At 51.5% G+C, this 21,231-nt stretch overlaps 8 protein-coding genes across 8 annotated transcripts; 6 read left to right on the top strand and 2 right to left on the bottom strand.

Moving 5' to 3' along the window:
• Window positions 1-2,542: 2,542 nt before the first annotated feature.
• On the top strand, window positions 2,543-6,896 carry pmcA (putative P-type calcium ATPase; the record flags this gene model as incomplete). Its single annotated transcript, XM_041687251.1, has 2 exons — window positions 2,543-5,563; window positions 5,616-6,896. 2 exons carry the CDS (start codon window positions 2,543-2,545, stop codon window positions 6,894-6,896), a joined length of 4,302 nt encoding a protein of 1,433 aa, XP_041541154.1.
• Window positions 6,897-7,660: 764 nt separating this feature from the next.
• Window positions 7,661-9,164, top strand: GCV1 (glycine decarboxylase subunit T; the record flags this gene model as incomplete). The annotated part of the gene is made up of 2 exons (XM_041687252.1): window positions 7,661-8,058; window positions 8,114-9,164. 2 exons carry the CDS (start codon window positions 7,661-7,663, stop codon window positions 9,162-9,164), a joined length of 1,449 nt encoding a protein of 482 aa, XP_041541155.1.
• Window positions 9,165-9,763: 599 nt separating this feature from the next.
• Window positions 9,764-12,493, bottom strand: AKAW2_30709A (glycoside hydrolase family 92 protein; the record flags this gene model as incomplete). Its single annotated transcript, XM_041687253.1, has 7 exons — window positions 9,764-10,364; window positions 10,423-10,523; window positions 10,593-11,041; window positions 11,089-11,228; window positions 11,277-11,599; window positions 11,651-12,294; window positions 12,361-12,493. 7 exons carry the CDS (start codon window positions 12,491-12,493, stop codon window positions 9,764-9,766), a joined length of 2,391 nt encoding a protein of 796 aa, XP_041541156.1.
• Window positions 12,494-13,551: 1,058 nt separating this feature from the next.
• AKAW2_30710S (PaaI family thioesterase) lies at window positions 13,552-14,628 on the top strand (the record flags this gene model as incomplete). Its single annotated transcript, XM_041687254.1, has 3 exons — window positions 13,552-13,714; window positions 13,818-14,542; window positions 14,596-14,628. The coding sequence occupies 3 exons, from the start codon at window positions 13,552-13,554 to the stop codon at window positions 14,626-14,628; spliced, it is 921 nt and encodes a 306-aa protein (XP_041541157.1).
• A 516-nt stretch (window positions 14,629-15,144) lies between these two features.
• AKAW2_30711S (MBL fold metallo-hydrolase) lies at window positions 15,145-16,440 on the top strand (the record flags this gene model as incomplete). Its single annotated transcript, XM_041687255.1, has 5 exons — window positions 15,145-15,320; window positions 15,378-15,408; window positions 15,485-15,615; window positions 15,680-15,953; window positions 16,015-16,440. 5 exons carry the CDS (start codon window positions 15,145-15,147, stop codon window positions 16,438-16,440), a joined length of 1,038 nt encoding a protein of 345 aa, XP_041541158.1.
• An 816-nt stretch (window positions 16,441-17,256) lies between these two features.
• Window positions 17,257-17,613, top strand: AKAW2_30712S (uncharacterized protein; the record flags this gene model as incomplete). Its single annotated transcript, XM_041687256.1, has 1 exon — window positions 17,257-17,613. One exon carries the CDS (start codon window positions 17,257-17,259, stop codon window positions 17,611-17,613), a length of 357 nt encoding a protein of 118 aa, XP_041541159.1.
• Window positions 17,614-18,569: 956 nt separating this feature from the next.
• VMA5 (H(+)-transporting V1 sector ATPase subunit C) lies at window positions 18,570-19,991 on the top strand (the record flags this gene model as incomplete). The annotated part of the gene is made up of 5 exons (XM_041687258.1): window positions 18,570-18,870; window positions 18,939-19,033; window positions 19,086-19,177; window positions 19,258-19,750; window positions 19,806-19,991. 5 exons carry the CDS (start codon window positions 18,570-18,572, stop codon window positions 19,989-19,991), a joined length of 1,167 nt encoding a protein of 388 aa, XP_041541160.1.
• Window positions 19,992-20,245: 254 nt separating this feature from the next.
• MET14 (adenylyl-sulfate kinase) lies at window positions 20,246-20,929 on the bottom strand (the record flags this gene model as incomplete). The annotated part of the gene is made up of 2 exons (XM_041687259.1): window positions 20,246-20,873; window positions 20,922-20,929. The coding sequence occupies 2 exons, from the start codon at window positions 20,927-20,929 to the stop codon at window positions 20,246-20,248; spliced, it is 636 nt and encodes a 211-aa protein (XP_041541161.1).
• Between the last annotated feature and the right edge of the window lie 302 nt (window positions 20,930-21,231).

Consider the following 21,231-nt stretch of genomic DNA (forward strand, 5'->3'; position numbering starts at 1 on the left):
CTCTTGTTCTTCTCCTGGTAAAGTAGACTATTTACTGACGGAGAAAGTTTGGTTGGGGGATCGGGCTGTTGTTCCACAAATCTAGACTTGTTGGCGGGTTCTCTTCGTCATCTTGCGTGTTGTTGACAGGATATTGGTGATCTGTTAAACATAAACCGTTTGATAACTTTGATTTATCCGTCCTTTGACATTCATCACAGTCTCTCGGGTGGCATGTGGTACATGGAATATTCTTTCCCTGGCGAACCCGGCGGTTAGACCTGATGCGTAGCGTGCATTAGCTCGACTAGTCCAAACATTAATGCATCGTCATTAATTTGATGGCTTCTTAGCAAGTTACTTAACTAGCGAGTAGAGCGATGAGTAGATAGATAGACAGATAGTATTCTAGATAGATAACTAACTAGTCTAGTTTATTGTTCTGCGCCGCCTATCGACTTGGTTGATAGTACGTGGTCCGAGTGGAGCCCCTTTCTTGGGGGGGTCAAGTTAGAACACTTGAAGAGGCAGGTCCAACATCATCACGATGGATACCCCCATCTGAGTAGTAAAAACCGAGAACAAGAAATACAGTGCGGCATTTGGTCCGTCTAAATACCGCTAGTGTTCTGGGGACCATCTCGTAAACGGCATTGGTAGCATTGGAGGTAGAAAGTATCTGCCTCACTGCTGGTAAATCGGGAGAAATTTGGCTGGTGATGAGTTAAGGTACGTGGATGGAGCACGTCCTGCTTCGGGTTCCATTCCCCTTAATTCTAGCTCGACCGTTAGTCTGGAGAGCGAGGGATGCACTACCGAGGTGTGGATTTTGTCTCTTCCGTCACCACTTTTCCGTTCCCTCCTCCCTTTCCAGTAAGCAACTCATTAGTAGTACCTACTCCATAGACTCATAGTCTAGATGTCACATCGGATTATTTCTTGCACTGAAAAAGACCTCCTTCCCCAAACAGGTCTGGAAACACAGAAACAGAAAAGAAAGGGAGCAGGACAATCATATCAATAATAGCGGGTGATAATAAAGGCCTGAAAATTAATGAAATGGGAATAAAATAAAATAGATTTTTCTGAAAGGGGGAAAGGTGGGAAAAAAATCAAATCAAAAGACTTTCGATGACGGGGTCGAGAATGAGGCAGTGCAAAAGTGAACCGACGAGTTACGTTACAGCTTTGGCCGAGTCGGAGCTCTGCAGAGGTCATTAGGCCCGTTAAACAATCCCCCCAAGAAACCAAACAACCCCAACGCCCTGTTTTGGTGGCAAGGAGGCCGCCTCAATCCTTGGATATTCCCGTTAGAGGTCAGAAAAAGGAAGAGAAATGATTGAAAGGCGCTCTCCCTTTATATGGATGGAGGTTTGCCCTGAAGATCGATAAACCAAGTGCCCTGACGAAGCAGAAACCATCAAACATGGGGTAGATAGTCAGCCATCGGGCAATTGGCAGCTTTTCTTCTGCAAACAAACAGCTTTCGTTTCCCAAACTTACCACATCACTCGATCTGGACCAACCGGTGGGTCCACAGTGGGGCAGCTAGCCGTAGTGATTGGTCCTTTGCAGGATAGGTGCAGGGTCTACCGCCGAATCATGCTGTAGTCGGTAAGTAGGTACCTTACCTGACAGTACAACTGCGCCTGCCATTCCTCTTTCTTTACTTCCATGATCTCAGTACCCTCTATCAATCGTTCTATCCACCCAACTTCATGATGTGTCGTTGTTCTGCTTGATTCCCCAATTTCTCCCTCCCCCATTCATTCTCCCTTTCTCCTCCACTTGACTCTCTCTTGCCCTTAAACCCTCTTTGTCTTCGCTTCATTCCGCAATTTACCTCCATTGGTTCTGTGCTCCTTACGCCGACACAAGTGAGGTTCGGTCGCTGGATTGTCGGTTTCCCCCCAATTCCCCTCAACGCAAAACGTCTGTCCACTCGCTGGCTTTCAAGTAATACCTCGTCGCTGATAAGCCCTTCTAGCACTGGCAGTGCTCTTAATCCGTTTATACTTTGCCGGGATTGGTCCCACCATCGGGTCGCGTTTCGATAATTGTCACCTCCGGATGTGCTCCTGATACGACGTTACTACGTGGTGTGGCTCTCTGGTGCTGGCAAAGCTTGTCAACCTTCATATTCCACCGTTGTCCTTCCCTCCTTTTCGCCTCACTAGTCGCCTGTTTCCCGTCTTCTCTCGTGCTTCTCTCAAATCGCTGTTCAATCGATGTGGACGTTCCTTTCTCCCACGGCCAGTCCCGCGCATTCGTCTGTTTAATCCGCAGCGCCAGTTCTTAGTGTAGCCAGAACACATGGGATATAATACTCGCGCATTCCTCTTCGGTGTCCGCTATTGAGCTTAATCGGTTGCTACTTGCCTCTGGAATGATACCCACTCCTCTTGCGTCTAGCTCCGACATTTTATGATACGGCGCTGTTCAATTGTTCCGCTCCTTTTGGAGCCGCATTCCTATTGACGTCTAGTATCCTAGTTCTTACCAAACGGTTGCCATCGCTCCCAAGACCCACTCATCTCCGGTTGTTTCACCCCTTGGAAATATCATGCCGGATTCCAAATCGGATGGCCATGATGCTAGGCAGTCAGGGTCGACTCCCCTGCGACGGGAGCGGGCCCCGACTATCACCATCGATACGTCGGCTGTAACGTCCTCAACCGACCAGCAAGAACCCCCGCAACAGATACTTCCTACCCCATCCCACCCCTCCTTACAAGTGTCTACCGAAAATGTTGATGCGCATGATATGAGCGCGCTCTTGAGCAGTGGGGGTGTCTCGCCATCGTCAGTTCGCTCTTTTGCGTCATCTGAGAACCGGGACTACGAGAGTCGTCCTACATCCCCGCACAATATCTCCTCTCCCGCCTCGAAAATGACGGAGAACATGTCGAATTCGAATTACCTGGCTGTCCCCGGCACCAGGTCTCGCGGTAACTCGTTGGAATCTGAGGACTCAAATAATTCGTATACCAGCTCGTACGGGGGAGATACCTATGTTCCCACAGCATCTCACGGCTCGCGCACCGATTTGACCCAGAACACGATAATCTCCGATGAGGATGCCCTGAAGCCGGATCCGGGGCGAGAGGCCGAGTTTGAGGTGGAAGACAACAAATTTGCATTCGCGCCTGGCCATCTGAACAAGCTATTGAACCCTAAGAGCCTGGGGGCATTTCATGCGTTGGGAGGGTTGCGTGGAATCGAAAAAGGACTTCGAACCGACGCGCGGAGTGGTCTGAGTTTGGATGAGGGAGACCTGGATGGTACAGTGAGCTTCGAAGATGCCACCAGCACGCAAACGTCCGAATCGCTGCCAAAGACCGCTTCCTCGACGCCAACGAGCCCTCCCAGAACCGGCACGGGCTCGTCGAAACATGTCGAAAATGCCTTTGGGGATCGAAGCCGCGTCTATGGGAGGAACAAGCTTCCTGAAAGGAAGGCGAAGAGTTTTCTGGAGCTGGCTTGGATTGCATACAACGACAAGGTTCTGATTCTGCTTACGATAGCTGCAATCATATCTCTCGCCCTTGGAATCTATCAGTCTGTGACGGCAACGGGGAAGGAAGCACGTGTGCAATGGGTAGAGGGCGTGGCTATCATTGTTGCCATCCTAATCGTGGTCGTTGTGGGTGCCGCTAATGACTGGCAAAAGGAACGCCAGTTCGTCAAGTTGAACAAGAAGAAAGATGATCGACTGGTGAAAGTGGTCCGTTCCGGGAAAACTGCAGAGATCTCCATTCACGACATTCTCGTGGGTGACGTTATGCATCTTGAACCCGGTGATCTTATTCCAGTTGACGGTATATTTATTACTGGCCACAATGTCAAATGCGATGAATCCTCTGCGACCGGTGAGTCGGATGTGTTACGCAAGACTCCTGCTCACGATGTCTATCGGGCGATCGAGCAACACGAAAACGTCTCGAAGCAGGACCCGTTCATCGTATCTGGTGCCAAAGTCTCTGAAGGTGTAGGGACGTTCTTGGTTACAGCAGTCGGTGTTAATTCGACATACGGAAAAACCATGATGTCTCTTCAGGATGAAGGGCAGACCACCCCGCTGCAATCGAAGCTAAACGTGCTCGCAGAGTACATTGCAAAGCTTGGTCTTGCTTCCGGATTACTCCTGTTCGTCGTGCTTTTCATCAAGTTCCTTGCGCAGTTGAAAGATATGGGCGGCGCATCCGAGAAAGGACAAGCTTTCCTGCAGATCTTCATTGTTGCTGTGACCGTCATTGTTGTTGCTGTCCCAGAAGGTCTTCCTCTGGCTGTCACCCTGGCGCTCGCCTTTGCAACGACCCGGATGCTCAAGGACAATAACCTCGTACGCCTGCTAAGAGCCTGTGAAACCATGGGAAATGCCACGACTATCTGCTCCGACAAAACAGGTACCCTGACGGAAAACAAGATGACCGCCGTCGCGGCTACTCTGGGAAAGAATCTAAGATTTGGAGACAAGTCTACCGAAACTTCTAGTCGTCCAGACGGCGACCGGGGTCGCGACCCTGCGACTACTCTTTCTCCCTCCGAGTTTGCATCCAGCCTTTCTGCTCCTGCCAAAGACCTTTTGATCCAGTCGATTGTATATAACTCCACGGCATTCGAAGGGGAGCAAGACGGTGTAATGACTTTCATCGGTTCGAAGACGGAAACTGCCCTTCTGGGATTTGCGCGTACGTATCTCGGCCTAGGGTCACTCAGCGAGGCTCGGGACAACGCAAATCTTGCTCAGATGGTGCCATTTGACTCCGGACGCAAGTGTATGGCGGTGGTCGTCAAGATGGAAAATGGTAAATACAGAATGCTGGTCAAAGGTGCATCCGAAATACTGGTTGCGAGATCCACTCGTATTGTTCACAACGCTACCCAGGACTTGTCAGAAGGGCCCATGTCGGATCAAGACCGGTCTAACCTGGACAATTTGATCAACCGTTATGCATCTCATTCGTTACGAACTATTGGTCTGGTGTACCGGGACTTCGATCAATGGCCACCCCGTGGGGCTCCTACTCAGGAGGAGGATCGTTCGCTCGCTGTTTTCGATGCAGTCTTCAAGGATATGATTTTGTTGGGCGTCTTTGGTATTCAGGACCCCTTGCGACCAGGTGTGACCGAGTCCGTTCACCAGTGTCAACGTGCAGGTGTCTTTGTGCGTATGGTGACTGGTGACAACATCATGACTGCCAAAGCTATCGCCCAAGAATGCGGTATCTTCACTCCTGGGGGCATTGCTATTGAGGGCCCCAAGTTCCGTCAGTTAAGCAGCCGTCAGATGACGCAAATCATCCCGCGGCTACAGGTTCTGGCCAGGTCAAGCCCCGACGACAAGAAAATTCTGGTTACCCAACTCAAAAAGCTGGGTGAAACGGTGGCTGTGACAGGCGACGGTACGAACGATGCACAGGCTCTCAAGACGGCTGATGTTGGCTTTTCTATGGGAATTTCTGGCACTGAAGTTGCTAAAGAAGCGTCCGATATCATTCTCATGGACGACAACTTCACCTCGATTATCAAGGCTATGGCTTGGGGTAGGACAGTCAATGATGCTGTCAAGAAATTCCTTCAGGTATGTTTTTGTATGATTCTGTGTTTCGCAAGCAAAGCTAACAGAGCTGTAGTTCCAACTTACTGTCAACGTTACTGCCGTGGTCCTCACTTTTGTTTCCGCAGTAGCGAGTGGAGATGAGGAATCTGTCCTGACAGCAGTTCAGCTTCTCTGGGTTAACCTTATCATGGATACTTTTGCGGCCCTTGCCTTGGCTACGGATCCCCCCTCACCTCATGTTCTCGACCGTCGACCTGATCCTAAATCGGCGCCGTTGATCAATTTGACTATGTGGAAGATGATTATCGGACAGAGTATCTATCAGTTGGTCGTCACGCTGGTTCTGAACTTCGCGGGACAATCGATCTTTCACTACAAAACGGCAGACGACCTCGATCGGCTTGAGACGATGGTGTTCAACACGTTTGTCTGGATGCAGATCTTCAACCAGTGGAACTGTCGCCGACTCGACAACAACTTCAATATCTTCGAGGGCATGTGGCGAAACTTCTGGTTCATGGGGATTCAGTTCATCATTATTGGTGGACAAATTCTCATCATCTTCGTTGGTGGACAGGCGTTCTCTGTCAAGCGACTCAATGGAGCTCAGTGGGGTGTTTCGCTGGTTCTGGGCGTCATCTCGCTGCCGGTAGCCGTGATCATTCGATTGATACCTGATGAGTTTATTAGCCGGCTCATCCCTCGGTTCTGGCAGCGCAAGAAGGGCCCCGAGCTACTGGTGTCCGACGAGGACCGGCGGTTCGAGTGGAACCCTGCGCTCGAGGAGATCCGGGATCAGTTGAAGTTCCTCAAGACGGTTCGCGGAGGTCGGCTGAGGCATCTCAAGCACAAGTTGCAACATCCTGAAGAACTCCTCCCAAGATCACGAAGCGGATCACGTTCCAGAGAAAACTCGATTCCCGGTACTCCTGTTGGCGAACACAGCGACAGCACCCCGACACAGCCCCCTACTCCCGATTCGCGCTCTAGACGACGCACTCGGTCCCGCTCGAATTCAGCCTTCGGGCCTGCTGCTGCTATGGCCGGTGTGGTTGCGGGAAGTATTGCGGGCTGGTCTCCAATTGAGCGGGCACCAGGTGACGGAGAGGCTTTCAAGGTCCAGACTGACAGCCCTCATGGGGGCCTGGATAAACAGAAAGGCATCGAAATTCACCCCGATACTGCGGCTGATGACCGTATTCTGGGAGATTACCAGACTACCTCGAAGACCCCTCCGAGCCAGAACCCAGGACTTCTCCCACACTTTGAATACGCACCTCCGGAGCGTGCTCCGTCCCACCGGAGCCAGAGGTCTACGTCTCGGCTGTCGCGATCTAGCCAGAGCCAGGCGTGATCGCAAACCTCCTCTTCTTCCCAACTCCTTCCAGCCCTGTATACTTACCACCTGCTCTCTCTTTGTTCGCTCAAGTCCTTCTTGCTTGTGATTTAAGTTCTTTCATGCTAGATGTTACTGCGCTTTGTGATTTTACTTGTCGATTCGTTGCTTTTCTGGGACTCGATTAGCCTTGTGTGGAATACTGTGTTTTTAATATCCTGGGGTGGGGTTGGCGTATGTGATTCAAAAGGTGTATTCGTTCGCGGTTGCTTGCTTTCTAGACACTTCTCGCATAGGGATACGGACCTGGTCAAAAGGGGTCGGTTGCTTGCTTTACTCTATTTATTAGTCTCTCTCTGTACATAGCATTTCTTGCCTCGCCTGATGGTAGACTCGGGTTGAGAAAATACAGTCAATCTCGATGAAATCCGATACCCCCTCCCTAAGAAGATTCTTTTATGGAATTATTCTGTGGCCACGATACGCTACCATACCGACGTAGCCCCAGAATCTACTACTAAAACCCACATTAGCAATCACTAGTAGTTCACCTCTTCTATAACTGATTGATAAACTATTCTACTCACGAACTAACCGAATTGAGTAAGTTACTGCTTCCCGCGGAGATCGCCTATCACCATGTGACTTTTCCGCTTATCGCGGGATTCTCCGCAGCGGCGATGGAGAAGTACTTCTACTGGTACTACTGCCCTTGCTTTTTCTTTTGTTCTTCCTCATCTCAAATCCTCAAATTCCTTCTTCTCTCACAGCAATTGCTCATCATGTCTGCTGTACGTTCCGTGAGAAAAGGTCTTCACCTTCTGGGCTCGAGCTCACTTGCTCGCCCCGCCTCTGTCGCTGGCAATGGCGCATCTCTGCTCCCGCGGCAGCTGGCAGCTTCTCCGCGCGCTCTCCGCCCCGCGGCCAGCTCCATTGCTGCTGCTCGTCCCCTTCCCCGAGTGACTTCGCTGTCTGCTCAAGGAGGTGTTCGATATGCCTCGTCAGCTGCTCCTTCAGGTCCAGTGAAGAAAACTCAGCTGTATGACCTTCACTTGGCCCGGGGTGCCAAAATGGTCCCCTTTGCGGGGTACTCCATGCCCTTGCAGTATTCCGACCTTAGCCATGTCGAGAGCCACAAGTGGACTCGGGAAAAGGCCAGTCTTTTCGATGTGAGCCATATGTGCGTATACCTCTTGCCTCTAATGCCTAGAGTCTTTTCAATTGACCAAGTACAGGGTCCAACATCAGCTCAGCGGCCCCGGCGCTCTTGACCTCCTCATGAAGGTCACCCCCTCCTCCCTCGACAAGCTCAACCACAACCAATCCACTCTCTCTTGTCTCCTGGAGGATGGGACTGGCGGTATCGTCGATGACACTGTCATCACTCGTCGTACCGACGACTCCTTCTACTTTGTGACCAATGCTGGTCGTCGCACAGAGGACTTGGCCTTCCTGCAAGCCGAGATCGACACCTACAAGCAAGCCCACGGCCCCGACAGCCTGAAGTGGGAGATCCTCGAGGACCGCGCCCTTGTTGCCCTCCAGGGTCCTAAAGCTGCTTCCGTCCTTCAATCCCTCGTCACCCCCGACGGCGCCAACTCCGACCTCTCCACCCTCTACTTCGGTAACTGCCGAGAGCTGCACCTCACCTTCCCCGACGGCACCACCACCCCGCAGCCCCTCCTCGTCTCCCGCACCGGCTACACCGGCGAAGACGGCTTCGAGATCTCCATCCCCACTGCCAGTGACGCCACCCTACCTGCTCACGTCACCGAGCTCTTCCTCTCCAACCCCGACGAAGTCCGTCTCGCCGGTCTCGCCGCGCGCGACTCTCTCCGTCTCGAAGCCGGAATGTGTCTCTACGGAAGCGACATCTCCACCTCCCAAACCCCTCCCGGCGCCTCCCTCACCTGGCTCGTAGGCAAGGAGCGTCGTGACCCCGCCACCGCCAACTTCAACGGCGCCTCCACCATCCTCCCCCAGGTCGCCTCCCCCAAGACCCTCTCCCAGCGCCGTGTCGGATTCACCGTCGAGAAGGGCTCTCCTGCTCGTGAGGGTGCCATCATCGTCGATCTGAACGATGAGTCCCGCACCCAGATTGGCGTTATCACCTCTGGCCTCCCCAGCCCTACTTTAGGTGGCACTAACATTGCCATGGGCTACATCAAGAACGGGCTGCACAAGAAGGGCACTGAGGTTGGCGTCCTGGTGAGGAACAAGCTCCGCAAGGCTACGGTTACGGGTATGCCTTGGGTTGAGAGCAAGTTCTATCGCCCTAAGGCTTAGACCCTTTTCCTTTAGGTCGGTTTTATTGGCTTGGCTGTGGATGGACGGGGTGATATAGGAGTGGGTGTTTGGCTTGGTTTTCAACAATAGATTCCCCCCTGATGATGATTCTCGATGGCTTGATGTTTGACGTCATTGTTTGTACATAGATTCTGATGATTCATCTTTTTCTTTTTCTCTTTCCTTCCTTTTCCTTTCGGGTCTCCCTTTGGGACCAGCAATGGGTTCAACCCTGTCGTGATGGCTGCTCCGTTTTGTCGGTCAATGCCAGATTGTGAGATGTGATACAATTCTAAAAAGCCCCAATATTCCCTCCCATTCAGGTGTAATGCAGCACGTACGTACTTCTACATTGTTCATGAAATTGTGATATGTAGGACAACTCACAAAGTATCCAATCTTACCTAGTCCTCGTGCTAGGTATTGTAAATTACGAAGTTATATCTTCTGCCTCTGGCCCTGCAAAAGAAATGCCCCACAAATCTCAGGTAGAATTGATAGTTAAGATAGATAGATTGATCACTGAATGCATAACCCCAGTAGATAGATAGAATATCCCGATCCAAAAGCTATCCCAATGACTGACACAAGCGTCCCCCTCAAACATCCACCCCAAACACCTGCTGCTTCGTCGACAACGACGGCGGCAAATCCCCCACCCCCGTCCCCCAATCACTCTCATTCCTCCCCAACACCAGCACCAGCTCCTGACCCTCAGTGAAGAACTCATGACCCACATAACTCTTCGTATAGGGCTGGCCATTCAGCGTCGCCGACTGGACATAGATATTCTGATAAGTCGCGTCAAAGTTGACTGTCTTCACGGTAGCCGTCTTCCCCGTCAACGGGGAAGTGATCTGGACGGATTCAAAGAATGGCGCTGTGATCAGGTAGACGTTTTGACCGGGGTTCGGGAACAGACCCATCATGGTCATGGCGACGAAGGAGCCCATGGCTCCGGAGTCGTCGTTGCCGGGGAGGCCCGTGGGCGTGGGGTTGAAGTACCGTGGGATGTAGTAGTGGGCGCGCGCGGTGGATTTGCCTGGCCGGTTGGCGTAGTGGTATTGGAAGACGGTGAGGAAGGCCGGCTCGTTGCCGATGTAGGTGATGCCTTGGTCGTGGAGGTAGTCGAGGCGGCGGATGAATTGGGTTGGGCCGCCGAGGAGGGTGATGAGAGTGGCCATGTCGTGGGGGACGAAGCTGATGGGGTTGGTTAGTAGTTGGGTTGGGGTGGGTTGGGTTGGGGGTGGTGGCGTACAATTGGTATTCCCAGATGCTGGACTCAAAGGTCTCGGCTCCGTTGTTTTGTAAGGAGCAGGATCGTCCGCTTGTGTCGATGTTGGAGCATGTTAATGGGTCCTGGCGGGGGGTTGTATACAGGTTAGTTTAGTTGGGGGGTGTAGAGGTGGATTGGGGGAGAGCACTGACTTGAGATCCCCAGGTTCCGTTGAGATATTTGGGCTGGAAGAAGCCCTGGAAGCCTGTGTCGGTGCCGTTGAGATACGAGGTTTGGTCTGCTCGGAAGAGGTTCTGCCAGTATTGCGACGTTCCCTCGTACTTTTCGGCATCGCCGGTTTTGTTCATGGCCCGAGCCATTTGGGCGATAGTGAAGTCATTGTAAGAGTACTCCAATGTGCGGGAAATGCTCCGAGTTAGGGTCCCAAAGCCGATGTAATCGAAATCCTCGACGGGGATGTAGTTTGATGCCTTCCAGCTCATTAGTCCACCACGTCCCTCGTTTGACCAGTCAAATGGTTCTTCCTCGGCGTCTTTCACTACAGCGGCATAGCCTGCATCCCAGTCGATGCCGTCTGAGATGCCTTTGGCGTATGCGTCGGCCAGAATGACGTCGGCGTTCGAGCCACCCTGCGTGTATCCTGAGAGGGTTAGATTCTGATATTGCTGGATGGGGGGTGATACATACCTTTGCAAAGCGACATACGGCAATCTGGAAGCCATCCTAGATGCCGCTGTGTATCGATCAAGGAGCGAATAATGCGAGTGAGTGAAGCTGGATCGAAGATTGTGAGAAACGGCATCTGGGACCGGAACGAGTCCCACAGGCTGCAGAGATCAGCATTGAACAGATTATTCCGGGGTCACACTACATACCAGTAGAACGAGTCAAAGTAGGGCTCGGAGCTGTCCCACAACGGGTTCTCTCCTGTATAGTCTTGTGGGTTGACCATGGTCCGGTAGATCCCGCTGTAGAAATTGGTAAGCATACTTGAGTTAATGCCATTCCGCGACACACGGATCGGAGCCATCTTCTCTGTCCACATGTTTACAGCTGCAGTTTGAGTCTTGTTGAAGTCAAAGTCGGGGATTTCAGCTTCGGCATTCTGACATGCCTGGTCGCTGCTGATGAAGCTCAATCCCACCCGAGCATGTATCACGTTGTCCGCGGACGAATTGAATCGAATAAAGGCACCACCCTGAGAATTGTCAATATGACATACATGTTAATCGAGGCATACGTTACGAACCGGTAGCGGGTATCCATTGATGCTCCGTGATATAGTAAGGTTCTTGACATCTACGCTGGCCCGTGCATCAACGAAGATGCCATTATCTCGGATATCACCCGTACCATGGTAGTCGGCGCAGAAGTACGGCACATAGGAGCCACTTCCAAAGCTGGGAAGAAATCGTGCATGGCCGGTCATGCGTCCTGTGGTAGGATCTACGGAAATAGTGCCATTGTCCTGGCGAGTATCCGACAGGTCGGACAGATCTAAGAGGATCAAAGGGCTCGACGGCTTGTCGACCGGAAATTGAAAGCGAAAAAGAGCCGTATGATGAGCGGTGGTCATGTCCACCTGGATACCAGAGCTCATGTTTAGCCCAAAGTACCCGGGACTGGACTTGACTGATCCAGAGTTGTAGGAGGTCGTCCGGTCCTTCTTGGGATAAGCGCAGCCATTGACATCGTCGTCTTTGCAGGTCACGTACGGGAAGAGAGGGAAAACACCCAAAGATGGCTGACCCCCAGTCCCCGAATCATGCATGCTAGAAAATCCGGTAATACTACTGCCATCATAGGCGAAGCCTCCCTGATTATTGGCCGAGTCCGTATCGGCGACAGCCTTGGCCATGCCGTATGGGATCGTTGCGCCCGCGAAGACATTACCTGAAAACCACGGCGGTCAGAATCTTGCCCTAAACATAGCTATAACGGGGTAGACCTCGTGCATACCTCCATTAGCGCTTCCAATCAGAGGATTGATGTATTGTAGAACATCATAGTCGTCGACCGACGCGGAAGAGTTGGCGCAACCTGCAATGCAGGGGAGGGCTACGGACACTGCCAAATGCTTCCAATTAATCATGTCGGCGATGATTGATTGAGCAAGGGAATGACAGAAGCGAGTGACGGGCGTGGTATATGTTTACAGAATTAGACTGGTATGCTGACATGGCCATCAAGGGAGACAGGAATGAGACCATGTCCCCGCGAGAAGGAGGGGGGAGGGGAGTATCATCGACATGCTCGTCAAGCATGAAGAGCAATCTCATGCCCCTGATATAAATTATTGACCAGGGTTATCGCTGCAATGTAACCTTTGTGGCTCCGTATGACCAGTCTGAAGCACGATGATCGTGCAGGCAAGCGTTTTTAGCGTCTCTCCCTGGCATGAAGCGGAAGGGTCATCTGTACAACAGAGAGAGGTCTGAGTCCCGCGGGAAGCTGGGTCGGTTGCTTTTTTCTATCTACATGAAGCGCTACCAAGCATGATTCTGAACCAGCATAGATATGTAATGGAGACAGCATGGTGGAGCAAGCTGATCGACGAGGCGAAGGAAGAGGAAGAGCAGAAGAAGAAGGCAGATAAGATGCGGAGGCGGAGTTATTAATCGGGAAGGATTGTCAGATTTACCGAATTGAAGGACAGACCATTTAAACCCAACTTACCCCTATATTTTATAAGGGGAATCTGGAAAATGATTTCAGTTTCTCTCGCCATCAAGACTACTGCGTACTATCCCTCCCCCGACTCTTACAATGGACAATGAGGAAGTTGCGAAAAGTCAATTGCAGGGCCCCTTGCAAGAGCAGCCGAGGTTCCAACGCAGTGCCGCCCCGCCCGACGCCAATCAACGGAGCCTCGACCGATTTTCACGATGTGGAAATTCATGGGACTTCCTCCTGGGAAAATGAACAGGGCGAGGGCAATTTGAATATTTCTGCTGGAACTGGTTTTGAATGGCGCCGCAAAAGCAAAGCAACATCGAGGCTCTGCTGATCTGATCGAGGGGCTTCTTTGCGCTTCAACCCCCCAAGTCGATTCATTCCGTTCGACTCTCCTTTTTCTGTTCTCCCCTATAAGAAACCCAAGAAACCCTCTCGTTCCATCTCCAGTGTCAGAGAGAGTCCACAATCGTCGCCATGCCGCCGGTCCCAACAATGCTAGGCTCCACTAACATGGCCAGAGCTGTTGCTCATGCTCTTCCTCTGTCGCGTTTGCCTCCCACCCAATTTTCTGCTCTGTGCCGAGGCATCTCCCTATCCCAACCTCTTGCACACAGAGTTTATTCCACTGCTTCTGCAGGTATGTATGCCCCCCTTCCTTGCACTACACTTTATGCTTTGAATAACTTCCAGAACATATAAATCAAATTAAGTGCCCTAACTAATCACCATCAAACTCACAGAGGCCGCATCCTTCCCCTCACAAGCACCTCCGACTCGCTCCCGCTTTCGCCGCTTCGTCGGATTCACCACTCTAGCAGTCGTCGCTTTCACTGCTGGCTTGACCTACCAAACCTCCAAATCTGTGTCGCGCATGATGACGCTCAGTCTAGCTACCGATGAGGAGACTCTCTCCGCCTTCGTCCCTCACGATGAGTTCTCCAAGGAGGTCAACGACTATATCCGCAACCACCCTCTGGCCGTGTCGCTGCGCAACGATCCTGCTTTCACCGAGTCCCGCCCACACATGAAGATACCGGAGAAGCTGCGCGCGCGCACTCTCACAGGCGGCACACTCGCTGGACCGGACAAGATTGTGGCTCCCCCGCTAGTATTCTGTGAAGAGGGCGGAAAGAGCTTGGTCTCGATTTTCTACCTCGGACCCAACCTTTGCGGTCACCCGGGAATTGTGCACGGTGGATTGCTGGCCACATTGCTGGATGAGGCCATGGGCCGCTGCTGCTTTCCTGCTCTGCCGAATAATGTGGGTGTGACCGCCAACTTGAACTTGGATTACCGCAAACCCGCCATGGCCGGCAACTATGCCGTTTTGCGGGCGGAGACTGTCAAGGTCGAGGGTCGGAAGGCCTGGGTGGAAGGTCGCATTGAGACGCTTCCCGAGGACGGAAAGGAACCGGTTGTGCTCGTGGAGGCCAAGGCCCTGTTTATTGAGCCCAAGCAGGCTGCGGTAGGTTCAGATGATCGAACCATGATGCAAGACGAGGCTAATCAGACATGCAGGCAATGTCGACTCTCTACAACATGACCAAATAATCGGCACCCATCTGATTTCGATTTGATCTATAAATATTGGATACTTCTTGAAAGTCATTGCGACTCGAACATTTAACAGGCGTATAGATGGTTGGAGAGCTACATTTGGATTGTACATATAGATAACTTTTGTTCAGTATACTATACCTATTTCTAGATTGTGAACTTTGATTTACAAACCCAGAGCACGAGAAGAAAAGGATCACAGTAGCTGCCGTTGTGACCTTCTCATATAGGCATTAGGCTACAGCCCAGGTTATGAAGACACCGTGGAATTGCTATGATCATTGTCGCACAGGCATCAACCTGACTAATGCATAACTTGTTACCGAATGGATATTCAGGTCCGGAGGATTGCAGATCCATGTTTACTTCCAATAGAGTTTCACGATCTGGAGGTTGCATTTGACGTCACACTCACGCCAGCTTGTGAACATCCCCAAAACAACACCAGCTGCTCACTACGAAGTATCAACATCCAGCATCATACTACTTCGGCTGGCGCAATCATCCACGATGGCTAAAAGCATCACTATTGATCCCAATGACCTCCAGCCCCCGACAAGACACCCTCCGTCCTCTGTCGACCCTCCATCGAAGCTCCCCCCAGCCAAAGAAAGCAGGGTTCATCCCGCCAAACCAGGCGGAGAGAATGCGTCGATATACTTCGTTGGCACTGCCACGACAATCATGCGCGTGATCCCTCTCTAGATCATGAGATTGAGCCATGAACTAACCGAGCGATGTAGTCAATGGCACGGTATCCGCATCATGACTGATGTATGTACCACATGCGCCAATCCGGAAGTCTAGATAGATGCAGGAGATATCATAGGATGCTAACTAACTAGCTCAGCCCAACTTTCTTCACGCAGGGGACCACGTCCATCTCGGCCCTGGGGTATCCTCGACTCGCAGGACGAACCCGGCTGTAGACTTGGAAGAGCTACCGCGGATCGACTTGGTGCTTCTATCTCATTATCACGGGTAGACATCCATCTTCACATAAGACCGAATTGGGAAAGAAACAGGCTGATGAGCAAAATTATAGCGATCATTTCGATCAGAAAGTCGAAGCTTCCCTCCGTCGCGACCTTCCCATCGTTACTACACCCCATGCCAAATCCATTTTGACGTCTAAAGGAGATGACTCGTTCACGAGAGTATCTAGTGTGGAGGTATACGAGCAGCTTACAGTCGATATCAAACACAACCAGAATGACGCACAGCGACAGCAACGGCCCAAGCTCCGGATAACCGGTATGCCAGGGAAACATATCCCGGTTGGAAAGCCGTTAGAGAAACTGAATGAGCTGGTTGGGGCGGTATGTTTCTTCCTCCACGTACATCTTAGCTTGACAGACATTGATTAGTACAACGGAGTAGATCCCTCCTACAAACGGATGGATGCTCGAGCTAGGCTACGGTGACAACAACGACAACGCAGACAATTTCACCTCCGGTTATAGAATCTACATCTCAGGGGACACGCTCATGTTCGATGATCTCAAGGAGATTCCCCGCCGGTATGCAGGACATCCGATTGACCTGATGCTGGTTCATCTAGGTGGCACGACAGTACCCTCGCCGTCCATGTTGCCATTAGCGATGATGGTAACCATGGACGCGAAACAGGGAGTGGAACTGATAAAATTGATTCGACCACAAGTGACTATCCCCATTCATTATGATGACTATGACGTGTTTGCAAGTTCGTTGGATGATTTCCGGGCGCAAGTGCAGGCCGCTGGGTTGGATGGGGAGGTTGTGTATCTGGACCGGGGAGACGAGTATCAGTTTCGTGTCTCGTAGGATAAGAACAATGGATGGATGGAGGGGATGGATGGCAAGAGGCAAAAAGAACTTAGTTCACATTTCAACCATGGCTGCCCACGGCATCGCACCCCGCCAATCAGCACCGCTTGATCTTGTTCGGACTCGTACATCCCGCCCAACCAGCGATATTTCCTATTTTGCCATGGTGAGATATCGTAACCCTTTTTTACTTCCATTCAATAAGATCTTCAATGTGTTCATTGACCTGTCAACGTAATCACCCCAGGTACAAATATCACAAAAATAGGCTCTTGTCACACTACATCTGCAGTGAAAGACGGAAGTTTAAACCATAAAGAAAAAGAAAAAAGGTACCCTTATGATGTCAGAGTGAACCGGTAGTTACCACTTAGTTAGTTACCCATTACTACTTATCCATCATCCGCTACATGTGTTAGTTACTGAGTGAATAAAACAACCAACCATTGAATACAAAAGAAAGACGTACTTTACTTTCCTGCTCATAAGATCCCTCCTCCCCTTCCCCAATCCTAACTCAGCCCATATAAAGTACCTCATCACCTCTGCAGATCATTTCTCAACGTCTTAGACGTCATAGTGACTCCAATCAATCGTCTACTTACCCCAAAACGGGCTTCGATATCTCATCTCTCCATCCAATCCACTGACACTGTCACTACTGGCTTCGTATAAAAAAAAAGAAAATAAAGGGCGGAATACGCCGCTGATCTTCATTCTTTCACATCAATCTTAAAATTTTAATCTATCAAAGATCAACATCTTCAAACTAAGAAGAACAGATTGATAGAGAAACGAAGAAAAAAAAAGAAGATGTCCTACAACAACAACACCTACCACCCCATCGCCTCAGCAGACAAAGTCCCAACCATCCACACAATCCATCCTATGAAACGCTCGACGTCCTACTCTCCTGCCGCCCAGGAGAGCGGTGATGACGAATACAAGCACCACCACATCAAGAAAGACAGCGCAAGCAGCACAGTAGCCTGTGGCAACGACCATAAAGTGAAAGCCGCGCTGACGGAGCTCCTCAACGACGACGGTGTGAGATCTAATGCGCGCGGAAGCAGATCGGTACAGAACTTGCTTATGGATACCGAGAAGGCGTTGAGGAAGCAGCGCAGGGAGTCGCTGTCGGGACGGGCTTCGATTTCGGTGGCGAAGTGAGGTGATATCGGTGTCGACATAGGGAATTATCTTAATCATTTGGTGATGACATGATGAGTGAAATTGAGGGGGTTTTGCTTTGATTGTCGAACTGGTGGCTGGCTGCTTTGCGCTGGTGTATGTGACATGGTCGAGTCGAATTCTCCTCGTGCTGGTCTGGTCTGGTCTGGTCGGTACAAGAGGTGCGCGCTGTGTCGATGAAATGAGGGTTCAAGCTGCTTCTGATGATGTTGATGCTATGTGAGCCGGCTACATATGGAGCTGCTTGGTTCAATATGGTTTCATGCAAGGTAGTAGTAGGGCTGGAGGTTAGAGGCACAGTTGATGCGCCGTTGCAGGACCTGAAACGACATGTCTATTGGTGGCAGCACAGTACACTTTACAGCCTTAAGGAGCAGTCGCAAAAGGTTTCCATGCCAGATATGTCATTTAATTTATCTTTGTGTTTAGGCACAATTTGAACTCACTGGTATTGTCTTCTACAACTGTAGAGCATAGTATAAGATGCGGCGCGGCCTATATACTACCTACTCACTAGCTTATAGTTAGTAGTAGGTGGCCTCTTCGATGCATAACACATCAACAACAGTAGTATAACCCTAAGCCATTAAGTCAGACAATAAACACCGTAATAGACGAAATAAAATAGCATTCCCTCCCTCATAGAGATAGTCCAATGACTCCAGAATCAACATGTACCAATCAAACCCACTCAACGAAGCCAACCACCGCCGCCGACCGCCTCCGAGTGACGACCGACCGACCGACCGCAATCGATTCTCCTCCGCACCAACAGCTCCAGCTCCAGTTCAACTCCAACCCACCTCCCCCCTTGACCTCTCTCTCTCCACAGCCCATCTTCCTTAACTACTTTCCCCGTCTGCACCGCCAGACCACATGCGTGGCACCCTCCTTACACCCAACTAGTTACTAATATCATATACCCCCCGGCCACCATGTCCAAATCCACCAAGTACCTCCTCGTCTCCTTCCCCACGTCCATCACCCCCTCCCACCACCGCGACGACGCCCTCGACGCCATCTCCGCCACCGTCTCATCCGAAAATGGCTCTGTTGCGCCGTTCCCCATCCCCGAGTTCAAGATCGGTACGCTCGATGCTCTGGTGCAGCAGGCCGATGAGCTGGCTAAGCTTGAGGCCGGCTGCCAGGGGGTGGTGGCCAAGGTTGGCGATGCGCTGAAGAATATTCTGGAGGGGGATGAGGCGCAGATTGATAAGATGAAGACGGTGAATGATAGTATGTTTTTATCACAGCATATGTTTCTTGGGAAGTGACGTGTGTTTTGTGTTGACGGGGTCTTCTAGAACCGGTGGATCAGTACTTGCGCACGTTCTCGTGGAATAAAGTCAAGTATAGGGCTGATAAGCCGTTGGGGGAACTGATTGATTTGCTGCAGAAGGTGGGTTATGCCAGTTAGTTCTGTATAAAGGATATGCTGACGGGTGGAACAGGAAGCAGCGAGTATCGATAACGACATCCGCTCGAAATATACCCAGTATAATCAGGTGAAGAATACGTTGGCGACGTTGCAGCGGAAGCAGACGTGAGTTTATTACTTTACTTTACTTTACTTTACGCTCCATATCAGGAGGACCGTTGTCTGATCTGCTTGCTCTGCTATAGGGGCAACCTGTCCACCAAATCCCTCTCCTCGGTCGTCGACCCCCGCACCCTCGTCCGCGACTCCGAATACATCGAGACGCACCTTGTCGCTGTGCCCGCCCAGCAAGTCAAGGAGTTCCTGAAGATCTACGAGACCGTGGCGCCGATGGTGGTGCCGCGGTCGGCGACGCTGGTTGCTTCGGACGACGATTTCACACTGTACGCCGTCACGACGTTCAAGAAGCACAGCCTGGAGTTTGTGCACAAGTGCCGTGAGAACAAGTGGATTCCGCGCGACTTCAAGTACATCGAGGGAGGCAAGGAGGAGGAACGGAAGGAGTTCGAGCGGGTGGGCGGTGACGAGCGCAAGCTCTGGGGGGAGACGCTCCGGCTGGGACGGACGGCGTGGAGTGAAGCCGTGATGGTCTGGATCCATGTGTATGTGCTGCGGGTGTTTGTGGAGACGGTGTTGCGGTATGGACTGCCGCTGGACTTTGTGTGCACGTTGATCCGGGTGAGTTCGTTTTCTACTTTGTGTTTGAATTGTGTTTGTTTGCTAACTAGACCAGACTCCCGGAACGAAGCAGGCAGACAAAGCGAAGCGCAATCTGGACGACAAGTACTCGTACCTGGCGGGCAATGCGTTCGGGCGCGACAAGAAGGGCCGAGTGAAGCGCGACGACCCGGGCGAGATGCACGGCGAGGGCGGGCCGGAGTATACAGCATATGTGTATTATGAGTTTGAGTTCAACTAGCCAGCGGCCTTTGCTAGTTTGCACCATTGTTTTATGCTTGGATCTATTCTCTTCCTGTTTATAAGTCTAGCGTACGTACATAGAAGTACTCAATCCCCCTCAATCCATCTATCCAGCCTAGCCACATTCAAGCACTACAAGTAAGTAGTAAGCAGTAAAGTAAAACCCAATTCATATATACAACCAATACATCTCTATCTATCATCTATCTACTAGTCTAAACCCCCATCCCCTCCAGAGGAATGATGAATACTCTACTCCTTCTTAGCAGGCAAATACCCCTGCTCATCCAAATACCGAATAATCTGCGCCACAGCCTCCTGCACGGGCACCTCATGATTCTTGACATGAACCTCAGGCTTCACCGGCGCCTCATACGGGGCACTAATACCGGTAAACTCCTTAATCACGCCCTCCCTCGCCTTCTTATACAATCCCTTGGGGTCACGCTGCTCCGCCACCTCCACCGGCACATCAACATACACCTCGACGAACGGCAGACCCGTCTCCTCTCCGGGCGTGGGCACCTCATGCAACTGTCTCGCGGTGTCGCGGTCCTTGCGGTACGGCGAGATGAAAGAAGTAATGGCGATAGCGGAGGAGTCAGCAAACAGCTTGGCCACTTCGGCGATGCGGCGGATGTTCTCGTTCCGGTCGGCTTCGCTGAATCCTAGGTCCTTGTTGAGTCCGAACCGGATGTTGTCGCCGTCCAGTCGGTACGCGTGCACTCCCCGGTCGCGCACTAGTTGGTGCTCCAGTTCGACGGCCAGTGTGGATTTGCCGGACGCGGAGAGTCCAGTCAGCCAGATTGTGAGACCCCGTTGGGACCGGAGGGTGTTGCGCTCGGTGCGGGTGAGCCCGCTGGCGTGGTAGGTGATGTTGCTGCGGTGGGTTAGAAGTTGTTGGGGTGGTAGGGGATTGGGGACGTACGTGGCCATTTTGAGGGTGTGTGTGTATGGTGTGGGTGATTGGGAGGAAGAGGAGGGTTTGGAGAGAAAGGGAAGAGGAGGAGGGGTTGAAGTACGTAGAAAAAGGATTGGGATAGAAAAGGGTGAAACAGCGGGGCGGCGCCGATCGCGGGGTCGATTTCATTTGACGACTTGCACTTACGTACTCCTATGTTTCCTTGGATGGGTTCCTGCCGGGAGAGGAGTCATTGGCTCGGAGCGATGGGTGAACGTTACGTACCTCGCTTTAATGCCATGTGTCTAGAACGTTAATTTCATCTAGGAGTGATGGA

Source organism: Aspergillus luchuensis, chromosome 3, assembly GCF_016861625.1.
Source record: "Aspergillus luchuensis IFO 4308 DNA, chromosome 3, nearly complete sequence".
Classification (NCBI taxonomy): Eukaryota; Fungi; Ascomycota; class Eurotiomycetes; order Eurotiales; family Aspergillaceae; genus Aspergillus; species Aspergillus luchuensis.